Source organism: Cygnus atratus, chromosome Z (genome assembly GCF_013377495.2).
Source record: "Cygnus atratus isolate AKBS03 ecotype Queensland, Australia chromosome Z, CAtr_DNAZoo_HiC_assembly, whole genome shotgun sequence".
NCBI classification, from domain to species: Eukaryota; Metazoa; Chordata; class Aves; order Anseriformes; family Anatidae; genus Cygnus; species Cygnus atratus.
The window spans coordinates 2,807,862-2,821,889 of NC_066396.1; the positions used below are offsets into that span (position 1 = coordinate 2,807,862).

At 56.7% G+C, this 14,028-nt stretch overlaps 1 protein-coding gene across 26 annotated transcripts in view; it reads right to left on the reverse strand.

Moving 5' to 3' along the window:
* CTIF (cap binding complex dependent translation initiation factor) overlaps positions 1 to 14,028 on the reverse strand; it is a 138,300-nt gene that overhangs the window by 108,521 nt on the left and 15,751 nt on the right. For 25 of the 26 annotated variants that reach the window (XM_050716189.1, XM_050716187.1, XM_050716182.1 and 22 more), the window contains one exon: positions 425 to 637. In XM_050716189.1, the coding sequence (XP_050572146.1) occupies positions 425 to 604 (180 nt within the window). In that variant the 5' untranslated portion in view covers positions 605 to 637. Of the gene's footprint in view, positions 1 to 424; positions 638 to 7,564; positions 7,696 to 14,028 lie in introns of those variants that run through there. The other variant, XM_035559913.2, reaches the window with a different exon arrangement.

Here is a 14,028-nt window from a genome sequence, read left to right on the forward strand (position 1 = left end):
CCCCTGCTGGGTCTCTGCAGCTCTTCCTAAAGCTGACGGGATTTTTTGGGTGAAGCAGGGTGCTGTTTGGGTCAGACTCCACTCGCATGCACCCGCGCCCAAGGGACAGCGTGGAGGTGCCACCCCAACAGCACCCACCGCTTCCAGACACGTGCGCCCTGCCAGCCCCCACGTGCAGGGCAGCCTCTCACCAGCATCCTTCACTTGACACAGGAACCCCGGAGAAGCCAAAAAACCTCACGGCAGACCCCAAGCCCACTTCGTGACAAATACAAAACACAGTCAGCAGAGCTGGGGAGTCCTCGCACCTGGCTGAAGCAGAAAGCTGCCCCAAATCCATCATTTCACTGCGTTTCTGCGCTAGGAGAGCTGCTCTGGCATCGCCCAGCCCCGCAGCCCCCCTCAGCCTGCGCTCCCCACCCACCTGCGAGATGTTGGACTGCGTCTTCTCGCTCTCCCCGTCCCCCTCCGTCTTGTCGGCGAGCAGCCCCTGCACTTGGTACTCCAGCACGTAGCTGTCGATGAAGCGCTCCAGCTCCTCGATCTCCTGCGAGCGGCTGCTCCCCGCCTCCGAGGAGGCCGACGCCACCGACGAGTTTTCCATCACTGCAGCTGGGACAGCGGGAACGGAGGGGGCCTGGGAAGGAAAGAGGGTGGAAATTGAGTCCTCGGCCACCTGCTGAGCTGTGCCTGCCTCTCCCGCCAGCACAGACGCCCCCTTCTTCCTTCACAGGCGTTCTTCTCCCACCGGCTCCGAGGGACTCCCTTTGCGATACTGCACGGGGAGGCACACGGTACAGCCTCCCAGAGCCACCACGTGCCGCAGGACACACGGACACCAGCAGACCCGCTCCGGCGCCCCGGCTCACCCTGCACGGTCACATTCAGAGGCTCAGCGCATCCACCAGCAAGAGGCCCATCTTGTGATCCTGCACCTAAGGGCCACAACAACGTTTGCCTATCCTCACACCCAAAGCTGCAGAAAACCTCTATAAACACGCCCAAGAAATTAACAAAGCTTAATTCAGAAGCTGGCTGCACTGGAAGGGGGAGGATGATGAGCTTCGGGTTGTGGCTGGGGAGGTGAAGCTGCAAGGCTTCTCTAGGACCGCGGCAGTGAGCGAGGTGCTGAGTCAGCAGCGCGCCTGCAAGCGGTCCAGCGAGGAGGTTTGGATGCGGAGGTGAAACGGCGATCACACCAGAACCTATTTTTAAAGCCTCCGCCTGTTAAAAATGCACTAGAAAAAGGGAAAACATCCTGCAGAGCACCACGGCGCGCTCTGCATCAGCCGGCTGGCTGGCAGCCCCGGAGGAAGCCACCGGCGATGCCGTGCCCCGCGCAGGGACCGCATCGCCCCGGGGACGCTCTGCCTCCCCAGGGATGCTGCTCTGTGGGGGGCACAGGGACTCCGGGGGCTTGTACCTGCAGGCGTGGCCGATGCCAGGGGACTAGCAGGTAGCCCAGCCAGGATGCACGCCTTCAGAGCGGCAGCAGCCGTGCGGACCACCACGTGCTCTCTGTGCAGATCTTAAACGTGTTCTTACGGGTTAGAGTCAGAATACGAACAAAGGAGGAAAAGGCTGTGCAAACACAAACAGATGCAGGTACCGAATTAAACCACCGGCTCTCAGGGCTTGGTTCAGCTACCTAACTGTCCCAACGGCCACCCGTCCCTCCAGTTCCTGCTCCAGGAGCACAGCCCTCTCCTAAAAGCGCACATGCAGACTACTGCTAGCACAATAAGAAGCCCATTACCCAGGGGCTTACGTTACAAACCCTACTGGGAGAGTAGGATAGTCTCGTTCGGGGCACAGATCACCTGGGAATTAGGAGCTGTGCTGCAAAACAAAACCAGAGCCCTCTGCATTCCCAGCAATAACGCCTGCCCCTCTCCAAAGCCACCACATGCGGACGGATGCACCCCCGCGTACTTGTACGCCTCTGCAGGAGATGCCAGGGACTGAGCTCAAACCCCTTTTACCTCCTTTGATCCACAGAGGAAATTAAGAACTTCGGCAAAAAGATCCCGCAGCCGTCCCCCAGCCAGTGAGTGAGGACGTAAGGAGCCCAGCAGCTGGCACCCAGACCGTTTGAAGGGCGTGCATCTACTGAAGGGAAGCCGCTGAAACCTCACACGTAGCGCCACCGGTAAGGGCAGCTCTGAGGGCATTCGGGTGGATCCTCCTGTGGTCACCACGCGTGCCTGCCCAGTGCATCCCTCCCAGAATACTGATCTCCTTGGAAAGCCTGCCAGCTTTGCTTTCTGACAACAGGCCACCTCCTTCACGTCACCGAGATGCCACCTCCCCTGGCGCAGAGCGGGGCAGCTGCTGAACAAGCCACGCCGCCAGCAGGGCCAGAAATGAAAGGCACGGGGAGGTCCTGCCGTCGTCTCCTCAAACAGGAACTGCACCAGGACACCTCTGCCACGATGACAGCGGCCACGGACGCTTCCTCAAGAGAGACCAGGGTTTACACGACTCCCAGAGCACAGGGAGGAGTAAGGAGCTGCCGCTCATGCATCCAGCGGGCGATGCCGACCCCCCAGCCCTCCCTCTGCCTCTTTCCTGGGGTCTGAAGCAGGATGGAGCAAGCAGCCCACCAGATACTCAAACACCACCTTCCTCCCCGAGCCACCGTGCCCCTCTTCCATCACACGACCAACAGGGGAGCTTCCAGCCCACGCACCTGACCGTGCAAGGAGGCTACTGCACAACACCGAATCACTGCTTGCACAACGAACCCGATGCTCCCATGAAACACCGGATTTTGTGCATGCACACTCGTGTGAAGGACCCGCACGGCTGCAGGATGAACCCACGGCGGCTCCCCCGGGAGGTGTCCCCCCCCCCCCCCGGCACTGACCCCGGCGGGAGCTGCTGGGGCTGCGAGCAGCGCCTCGTGCAGCCGCAGGCTCCTCGTTAATCACACGGCAGCTCCGCATCGCCCAGCCTCCGGGGAGCCTTGGCAAATTAAAAACGGAAGCGGCACGGGGAGGGGTTGGCAATTACCGGAGATCGCTCGCTACAGCTGCGAAATAAACATGACAAAGTCTGAGCACAAATCTCCTGTAATGGCAAACGTGTTTAGCTCCCCCAGACACCCCGGGAGCAGGCTCCGGGCATCCTGGCCGGCAGGCGGTCAAACACCAGCAAAAGCCCCAGGGGAACATAGCCCCAGTTTCCCTGACTCAGGAAGGCAGGCGGCCACGATGAAGGACCATCAAAGAAGGGCCATCAAAATTCAAGCATTTTGCACACAATGCGAAAACTGAGGAACTTGCTGCACGGTGTGGCCGGGGGGCGCTGCACCATGAACCCATCGACGCAGCCCTGCAACAGCCACAGGAGGGGAACCACACGGACGGAGCCCTCCTCTGCCCCGTGCCCTGCTACTCCTACAGCCCCTTCTGGGGAAGGGATGCGAAATTGCATCAACCGGCTGTCAGCTACTTCTCGTGCAGCTGCAAAGCCGCGTGGTGTTTGCACATGGCTGTGAGCATCCGGGGAACAAACGCGTCCCTATTTCTGTGGCTGAATGCCGCTCACACCTTAAAGAAACCACCAGGCTTTTGCACCTGGGATGGGAAGGGGCATTTCCGCATGAACTAAGCGGGATTTAGGACCAGAGTCTTGCAGCGAGGCTCGTGCTCCTCCCTCCCTGCGGGTGGCGGGGTGAGGAACCGGGATCTCCTGCCGCACGGAGGGACACAGATTTCATCCCTCGCCCTCCCCTGCTCCAGGAGCCGGTATTTACAGCCTGGTTGGAGAGGAGTATAAAATTACCAAGCAAAATCTGAGTGAGTCACATGCCATCCGGAAGGGAAGAAGAAAAATCTGTCCCCAGCTCGTGTAATTTCCAGCTCCCGAACTCTTTCTCATCTGTCACTTCGGAACAATTGCGGCTTCATTTGGAAACTGCCGAGAACGAGCAGTTCTGGCCTAAGGATTTCGTCTGCTCAAGGAATTATTCCCAAATGTGCCCAGACTGTCAAAAAGGCTCATTATGTAGATCAATATCACACATTAGCTCCCGAACAAAATCATGTGGCATGTTAAGAAGGAAAAAAAAAAAAAAAAAAGAAAAATAAAAAAAGAAGAGCCCCAGAGAGCGCGGAGCCCCGGCGGAGGGCATGCTTCTCACCCCTTAGCTAATTAGTGCCAATTATCAAGTGGAAAGCACCAATTATTAAATAGGAAGTGCTAAAGAAATTGTCAAGACCTGAGCTGGAAGCACAGCACGTCCTGGAGGGTACGGCAGTGCACGGAGGTGTCTGCACATGGGGAAGGGGATGGCTGTCACCAGCTTGGAGCGGGGCTCAGCCAGCAGGGCCCCAGGGTGACCCGTCCCCAGGGCCACAGCAGCAGGAGAGGGCTTTCTGCCTTTTTTTTTATTTATTTTTTTTTCAGGTGATGCTGGAGGGCACGGAGCCAAGGGAAGGTCTCGCTGGGTCGCTGCCCTGGGATGCTCCCCCACGTGCCCACCAGCGCTTTGCGCATTTGCGACAGGAGAGATGGACTGAGAGGGAGCGGGTTTGGCCAAAGTCACAAAGGGCAGCAAACAAGCCCAAACCTCGTATTTTAGACATTGCAGGGTCTCCAGCAGAAAGCTCCAAAGACGAGTCATTTCCAGGACCTCCGTCTCCCTAAAGGAAACCAGAGCTCGGCAGTGGAAGCGCCCCGTGTTTATGGTGATGAGTTACCCCCTGCGCTGGGTTTAGGATCGTCACTGCACACAGAGCTCCCTAGAGCAGGTGTCCGGGCACTGACAGCAAAGCGAGCTGGTCGACAGCTCATGCTCACAATAAAATAAATGACCAACAAGTCGTGGTACGTAACCTTTATGTGATTAGTCTGCGTGGAGCCGGTGTGAGTCACGTAACGAGAGGCACCAGCACCCCGCGGGGCCGTCGTCGTCCCCCCGACGGCTCTGTGACGGGCTGGAGCCGCTGCTGACGGGCTGCTGTCACCAGCGTGGGTGTCAGCGGAGAGGCACAGCAGCACGGGCACTGCCTGGCCTTGTGGCACTGCCTGCTGCTCCCAGGTAACTCACGGCTCCGAGTTTTCTGCGTCTGTCCTTCAGATTTCCCTTCTGACCCCGCTCCCTATAACCGGGCTTCTTGGTCAGAGCACGCTGACCAATACAGCAAAAGGTTAATTAATATCCAAATTCAGCAAAAGGCTATCCGTTGGACGGATGCGAAGTCATGCTTTGGACAAGGGGCTGAACTAGAGACCCCCTGAAGTCTTCTCCAACCCGAATGGTTTTACGGTCCTGCGAGATGACGTTCAAGCACTGCACCATTCATCCTCCTCTGCTCTCTCTGCCTGCTTCATTCTGAGCTGTCTCTCCCATTCCAGAGAGTCTCGATCCCAGTTATCACGTAACCGTCTTCCCCACCTCCACCAGAGATGTCCCAGCGCTCCCCAAAACGTGCCCAGGTGAGGGCTGGTTTGGCTGCCATCCTCAGGAAGCCTTTTCACGCAGGGCTTTTTCAGCTGGTATTACGGATTTCTGGGCTTTGCCAAACTCCAACAAATGCAAGATGAACACGCTTGGCAAAACAAAACCAGAAAGCAATCACAGGCTCACAGAGGTGCCGCTGCTGGTTCCTGCGAGCCCTGGCTCCCCACATGAGCCACTCTGGAGCTCAGATGGTGACCCTTCCTCCTTGCAGGAGCCACCTCGGGACGGGAGGCAGCCAGCTCAGTCTGGACCAATTCAAGCCCCCCAGCAAAGCTTTGCCCTCCACGTCAATGTCTAACTAAAGTTAAACCTTCTCCCTTTCCAAAATTAACCCCATCCAGCTACCAGACAGGGAAGCACCTCCTCGCTGCCCGCTTCTAGAAGCCACCAGGACGTTTCCACATAAACACAGGGAAGACTTCCACCTAAACACAGGTAAGGCATGTCACTGCACAAACAGCCGCCACCACCGTCACCGTGCCCACCACCGCCCCAAATCACCGTTTCTCCTAACGGCACGACAGCGCGGAGCACCAAAGCCCAGATGCACGGGACATGGATCACGTTGCTGGTTGTCCCGTCCAGGTTTCTCGGGTGGCTTTTGAAGATCTCCGAGGAGGGGGGACTCCACAACCTCTTAATGACAACCTCCAAATGGGGCAGGTGCCACGGGACCAACCTTCCCCACGCTGTACGGGTGAGTCACGTCTCAGCCTCCCATGCCCACCACAGCAGGAAGGGAGCAGGTTTCCCACCTCGCCTCACCCTCGAGGCACGTACAAACAAGAGGTTTTGAACAAAAACCCTAGGCCACATTCAAGCAACAAAGGGGCTGATGCCTTCACAAACCGAGCAAAGGGATGTGCTTGTGAGCTCCTTGGGGAGCAGCCGTCCCTTGGACTCCTGGTGGCACAGTGCCTGCCGCCCAGGATTCCCGACCCAGAGGTGTATCCTATATGGTAATTAACAGGGAACAACCTCAAATCTCTATTATATTTTCCTGTCTCCCTGTCCTTTGTCAAAGCACAAAGGCTATAAGCTCTTGGGGTCTGCAAACTACCTTCCAAACCTTTGCCACAAAGCCCAAGCCCTGCTCGTTGTTACCACAAGGCAGGGAACCAGCAGCAGAAAGAGTCTATAGATGTGCAAACCCATTATTATGACTTAGTAGTGATTAATAATAATTATATACTACAATGAAGTTAATAGCTGTTATTTTAAAGAGTGATCTAAATGGGGTTCCTCCTTTAGCCCTCCAATTGCGCAGTTTTAGCCTTAATCAGCAAATAAGCTCAGGAAGAACGAGCATTTTTGGGCAACCTTGGTGTTCATCCAGCAGGCAGGGACGAGGCAGCACCCACCCAGCAGACCGGCCGACCCCACAGACCTGCCCACGGCACCAAGCCCACCTCCAAAAGGTGCTCCAGGCTTGCGTTCACCTTGGGGAACCAGCTCCCGGGGAGCAGGGTCTGCAGCCCCATGGAAACATCGTACCCCGAAGTGAGGAGCGGGGTCAGCATGTCCAGAAAATGCTGGCATGACAACCTTGTTAGCCAGAGCGCTGCCCACATGGAGATCTTCCCCAAACCAGTCCTTGCTCCTTGCCAGAAAGACAAACTGTCCTCCCAGCCACGAAGCCAACAACTGCAAGCCTTCCTGATCCTACCCAAGGCCCAGCCTGGTGGCACGTCAGCCCTAATGGCAGCTGATAATGCTGTCAGCAGCTTCCACTGAGCACGCAGAAAGCAAATGACTGCCTCCAGGCTGCCTTAGTGCATAGAAAACACCATTCTGTTATCAACTGGTGGCAGGTGACCCGATGCAATCACGCAACCCACCTCCAACTTCGTTTTCCATATCGAAGCACCACGCTCAGGGAGCGCGCTGAGTATCTGCTGTTCCCATGGACATCTTGCAAAGTGACGGAAATCCCACGGCTCGGGGTGAGGACAACTGAAGCTGCGGGATTCAGGCTGGGCAGCTTCTCCTGGGCAGCAGAGCCACCCACACAGCACTCCCGGGCTTGTCCCTAGCACCCAAAAGTCGTTTGCAAGGTGCCCGCAGCGGTGGCACAGCTTAGGGCCGCCCTTGACGCACCTGGCTCCAGGGCTGTGCTCCCCGCAGCTCGCTCACTCCAGAAGCACGGGAAGCAGGCGGCGCCACGAGCTTTCATTTTTTGCTTTCACAGGATGCATGCCGCCTGCCTAACACACTTTCTCACGCGTGATGGGTTTCTTGGAAGATTCTGGCACAGGAAGAAACAGAAGCATCGCGCTAACGCGCACACACAAGCAGCAGCAGTGTGAAATGCATTCCTCACCCCCCCAACTACATTGCCTGGAGTTAATGTGCACTTAATACCAAAATCTAGGCAAGGTGAGTGTAAAAGAGTTCAGGCAGAGCTCCCGAAGGCAGTACTGAGCTTCTGTGGACTTCGGCACCTGTATCAAAGCCCAGCAATGAAAAGGACTAGCAGCCACCAAACCCAGCAAGTGGCAACTGCGCAGCCCATCCTTCCAAACACTTGGCCACAGCTCTTCAGACATGGGATGAGAAACTCACGTTAAGGTACCACGCCTGAAAACCTGCATCTCTCCATTGCTTATCCTCCAGCAAAGTGCTGAAAGAGTTCCCGTGCTGCTCCTCCAATATGAAAACGGAGGGCAGGAGGAACAACACCCAGCCTGGCACACGCAGGACGCACGCTCTCTTGCTGATGGTCTCCCAAAAATCCCGCAGCAGGTCAGCCAGCATGGCGGCAAGTAGCTGCGAGGCAGGCTCTGACAGCCTCCAGAGCTGCTCTGACAGATCACTGGAAACCTTTTTGCCATGTGGGATCTATCACGCCGTGTTTTCCCAGGAGCAGGAGCTGCTTCCTATAAAAGGAAGCTGCGGTGCAAATTCTTCACGTACCAGCGCAGCCACCTCCCTCGCTGCCGAGAGCCTGCTGCAGCCGGGCTTCCAGAGTCCCCGTCACCTTCCTGTGTGGTTTTTACTCGTTTTGGGAGCAATGCAAGCATTAACCGTGGCACCTCCTCTGCAGGAGGACCCTGCTGGCTGCATCTCACAGCCACGCAGCTCGCGCCTCGCTCCAGCGACGGGAACTTACACTCAAGGCAAGCTTTCCCAAAGGGCACCCTCGTACCTTGGAGGTCCTGGGGTTACGTCCTCAAAGTCAGCAGGACAGCCCCAACCGGAGGTCCCATGGCTTCTTTCTGTCAGTGAGAGGACTCCCTCCTTGCCTGCTCACACTTCGTGTTGGGGCAGGGCAGAGAGGCAGGGCGCTTGGGCAAAGCCTCCCTCACCCCGCGTCCACCGTCTTGCCCAAGCCATATTTCAACTTGTATGGTTCTGGCTATTGTCTGGCCTAAGTCCTTGAATATTTTGTTTTATGTCTGTCTCTCAGCACTCAGGTCAGGCAGTAAAACAAGCCCTTTCCCCTCTGTCATCACTTCAAGCATGGTATAAAGCAGCCAAGAGGCAGGCACCAGACCCAAGTGGGCTCCCCCCTTGCTGCTGCCGGTGCCACGGCTCGGGGCAGCAGTCCTGCAGCACACCGGCCTCCCCAAAGCTGCAGCCAGCACAAGGGCAGTGTTTGGGAGGACTCACGGCTCCACGTTTGGGGTCCAAGCTCCTGCCAAGCACCACGGCCCCGCTGGCTTCCCGCAGCCTCCTTTTAGCAAGCTCCTGCGGCAGCAATATTTTCTCTCCCCTAACCCGGCGGATTTCCGACAACGAGCGGTTAGCAATGCGTCTGTCTCAAACGGCGAGAGCATCCTGGTGAAAGAAATGAGCAGTTCATCGCTGCTGCCAAGGGCTCGCCTCGGCACGGAGCAAACCGTGGGAGCAGCTCCCAGGGGGCAGGGAGCAGGCAGGAGGAACCACCGCAGCTCTGCCAGCACCGACGCAGCATCACGTGCACGGTTTGGGTTTGCTGCTCCCTGGCTGGTATCATCCTGGATGACAAAAGGTAAAGCACAGCAATACAAACCATTACATCTTGGATCTAACCCTTTTCTAATTAAGCTCTAAACACCTTGCATCGACCGACTGCTGCTGGATCTAGCCTCGGGCTTCTCAGATACTTGATGTACCCACGGCTGGCTGAGCATTTTATGTATTTCATCATCCTTCCAGGCTCGGGTCTGGTTTCTGCTACCTGGCGATGCAGAAAAGCCCGAGTGACAGGCCAGGCGCCCAGCAGCTGCCACGTTTCCATGCCACAGACGTGCCTGGCATGTCACGGAGCCAGCGGATGCCACGGCAAATCAAGACGGAGCCATCTCATTAAAATAAATGCAAATAAGTGTAAGTGCCAGCCACCGGGCATCCCCAGCTGCACCCTGGTGCCCTGCCTTGCAGGGAGCCCTCCTGGCAGCACTGTGGGGTAACCCGTCACCAGGATTTGGGTTTGGAAATACCCCAAAATGGCCCGGGATGCAGACAGGACTAGCTCACCTCGCCTGGCTTCTCCGCCAGCTGCAAGCAGGGTTACGCCGCTCGCATTGATGCCACCAAAAGCTGCTGACCCTGGTAACAGTGAGCAAAAGCCAGGAGACTGCCAAGTGCAAAAGGCCAGAGAATCTGACCCCAAAACAGCTGTCTTGACGCAGTGATCCAAGGAGGAAGGGTGAGGAAGGCAGAGGAAGCGAGAAATCCCTCGTTCTCACCCAGGCAGTGATTTACCGTGCAGCTTGCTTCACTGCCGTTAAGACACCTGCGGTTAGGAGGTGGATTTTTTCCCCCTGTTGAACAAAACCAAAACCTCTACACCTTCAGAAACAAAAAGCCTTTTGTTATGTCAAATCTGTGCACTAGACGCTTTCCCAACAGATGCGCTTCCTTGCCTGGGGGGGGGAAAGATGTTACCTTTGGTTTGTGATGGATGTTGTCAAGGAAAAGAAAGGGAAAACCAGCCCACGACCAGTGCAGGCACCTCTGGGTCTCAGGAGGTGAGCGGGGGTGGGTTTATGGGGCATCTGAGGGGAACATCAGTCCCACCCTGCGGTGGGATGCTCCTTGACATGGGGCAGGGCTGGCTGGGCATCGCTCTGGCTATGGCATGACGGCAAGGTGCGCTCCCCGGACCTTGCTTTTATACAAAGACAATGCATGAAGATACGTTGGAAATTCTATTTCTAGACATGCCAACAGGTCACAAAAAAGAACCAACGGCCCCTGAGTCAAGAACAGCCTGAGTTTTGTTACGTACACGGGTGGCTACGACAAGCCGTGACTTACGATAGACAGGATCTGTTTTCACGTTCAGTTACTTCTACTAAAAGCTATGGAAACAAGAGCCCACGTCACACCTTATTCTTGTTATTTTTCACCTTTCCGCAGGAAAGGTCACCAAAAGAAGGGAAGAAAGAGCAAAAATGGAGCTTTCACACGCACTTCTCTTTGGAGCTGCACTGCCTCTCCTCCAAGAGCTGAACACCACACACCGCGCTCGTACCAGCCAGCAGGCAAGGAGGCAGCACCATCAGGCTTACGTCTGAAGAGCGTAGAACGAAGGGACATCCTCCTAGCATGCTGGAACCCTCACGGTGCCAAACCCCTCGTCCAGCAGATCGTGTCCCCCGTCCCAGCACGCCCCGTGGTGACGACCGAGCTGATCCCTGTGGTTTGTGAGCACGTTTCCACCCCGTGCTCACCCACCGGCACGTAGGGTCTTTTGCAAACAGCCGAAGGGAGACCATAATCAGGAAGTAAATCTTTTCTTTTCAGGCACTGAGGCAGCATAATGGGCACTTGTGCTGTGAAAAGCCCCGTAATCCTAAAAGACACATCCAACCCGGGCTGAGATGTCAGCAGGCTGCAGCAATCCCTGCAGCGGGGCGCTGCGGAGGGCAGGGCTGGGGGCAGCAGCACCCCACGGAGGGAGCTCCATCCCCTGAAGCCCCTGCTTCTGGCACCCCCCCGATATGAAGAAGGCACAAGCCAAGAGCTTGCAAAGACAGGGGAAGGAAATAAACCGAAAAAAAACAAAACAAAAACAAAACAAAAAACCAACCATGAGCAGCATCTCCCACTTCCTACCTACTTATCTAACCTTCTGCTGGGGACAGGACACGTGGCACGGTGTCTGACCCTCGTGTATTTGAGCACAGGTGTTTGACCAGGACCGAGCTGGCAGCCAAATCTCTCCCTTCCCCGAGGCTGACGGTGTCCTCCTTAGCTGCTCCCAATTCCTGCCACGGTCTGGACGTGGTTCAGGCAGCAGGTCGCCACCCAGACAAGCGATCGCATTTCAGAGAAGTGACATTTATTCCAGCCAGGTGGGCCATCCCAATGCAAACCAGCACCACCTGAAAGGCTCGGCTTTGCCATCACCCAGACCCCTGGCATAAATCCTCCCTGCATAATGGGGAAACGATGGTTCAGGATCCCGAGCGAGCCTCACCCGGCCGAGGCTCGCTGCCATCCGCAAGGTGGTGGCACGCACAGCAACTCCTCTCCACGGCTCAGCTTGAACCAACCCACCTCGACAACGTGTCCTTCAAGAACCCAGCTCCGCAAACAGCAAGCAGAGAAACTCCCCGGACAGGAAATTTAATGCGTTAGTGGCCAGCCACCAGCCTCGGTTTTGAGGCTGCAGGAGCATTGGTTTGTGCAATCGCTTCCAGACTCGCACTCGGCGGAGCAGCCACCGTGTGTCTCCCCAAAAGCCACCACGTCCCCACGGTGCCACCTCCAGTGGCAGGGGGCAAGCGAGGGGACAGGAGCGATGAGCAGCCTGCTGAATCCCGGGGGCAACGATGCTGCAGTTGCGTGGCGACGTTTATCGATAGCCCAGGGGATCGCTGGGTTTGATTGCTAAAAGGTAAACGAAGCTCAGCGCGGGTAAGCCCCAGCGGACAGGAGAGGGACAGGAAGGTGTCATTAATATGAAGCAGACGGAGGTGACAAACAGGTTGAGCGCATTTTGCTTGTCAACATCGTTATTGCCGCTAACTGGCTAGGAGCACGCACGTCCCCACAAATACGTCTTTGAGGCCGTTCCTTCATCGCCTGCAGCCCCTGATCCTGGCAGGAGGCAGCGGCAGCCACCGCTGTCCCCGCAGACCCTGCCGCGTCACCCGCTGTCCCAGCCGCCCTCGCACTAGATTCCCCTTTCCTACAAAGCTCTGCTTCAGCCCCAAACCTCCCTTTTCTCTCCCAACACCATTATTTTGGCATGCACGGGAAGGGCTTAGCCACCCAACCGGGGTGATGTGCCACCCCGAGAAAGGTAGTTCCAGGACAGCATGAGATCAACCCCTTTGGGGTTGATAGGAGTGATGAATTCTGTTAAAAACTTGGATTTCCATTGTTAAAAACTTGGATTTCACCACGCTGGCCTGTGCCCAGACTCAGTGCTGAGAGGCTGCGGTCAGGCCACCAACAGACAAACCCCACAGACCCTGCAGCGGGGCGGACACACAAAGCTGCACGGACAGGCATCGCAGCTTCCTAAAAGCCACGGGGTTTAGGTTTGGTGCTGCTCACGCCAGTAGCTCCCTTCCCAGCAGGGTCAGGGGTGCAGCCTGCCCTTTGAGCTTCCCACCAGGACAGGACCCTTGGCAGGAGGACACCAGAAGCAAAGGGACTGACGTGGGGGTCAGGGACTCTGCCACGTGTTCACCTCCGTGGTTGGGCTGGCCGAGGTAAGCGCCCCAGCAGACATGAACCAGCAGCTTTTTTGGCTTCGCACTCACACGGACGTGGCTCGTGGTGAGGAATGGACAGGCAGAGCTGTCACCCTGCCCGGGCACCCGCTCCTTGTTTGTTCGCTGCACAGCCGAGGTCAAGCCTGGCAGGCCGGGGAGGAGGCAGCTCGGATCGCCTCCAAGCAAACTTTGAGCAGAAAAAGGAGCATTTTGGGAAATGCTGAGCAGCCTAATGTGGGTGACACCTGGGATGGGTGCTGCCAGCCAACTCCGCAGCTGCACACTGTGCCATCCAAGAGAAGCACGCAGTTCAGAGCACGGCTGGAAGGTGCTTACCTGCCTTACCCAGGGAATGCCCGGAGACAGCCCGAATGGGCTGCCTTCCCTGGTCACTACGGCTTTTTGCACATTTTGAGCTGTGTGTTGGGACAAGAACCCCAAACTTGCCTGTTTCGGGGGACAGAAGAGCTCACTCCCGACTACTTCTGCAGCCACACGTTGTTTCACGGGAACCCGAGCACCCGCTGCACGCCAAGCCCTGTGCCCAAAAAACCCAGAATCGATTTTGGCCTGCAAAGAACAGCCTCTGCCCTCTACGTCACGTGCCGAGAGGCTCTGAGGGCATGGACAAGCACCATGAAGCCCAGCCACAGCAAACATGCTGGGGATTCGGAGAGGCTTGGTGGGAGCAGAGGAGCACCAGAAATTTGGTCCTAGTTTCAGAGTGCTTCTGGGGTACCTGCGATGAGTAAATACCCAGCAGCTCAAGAGAAACAGGACAAGAAGGCACCAAGTTTTTTTTTTTTTTTTTCCCCATAAACACAGCCTGGCCAGGAATAACGCCAGAAATAGTTATTTTGATAAACATGCCTCATGACCGCACCAGATATGCGGTTCCTACAGGGCTGG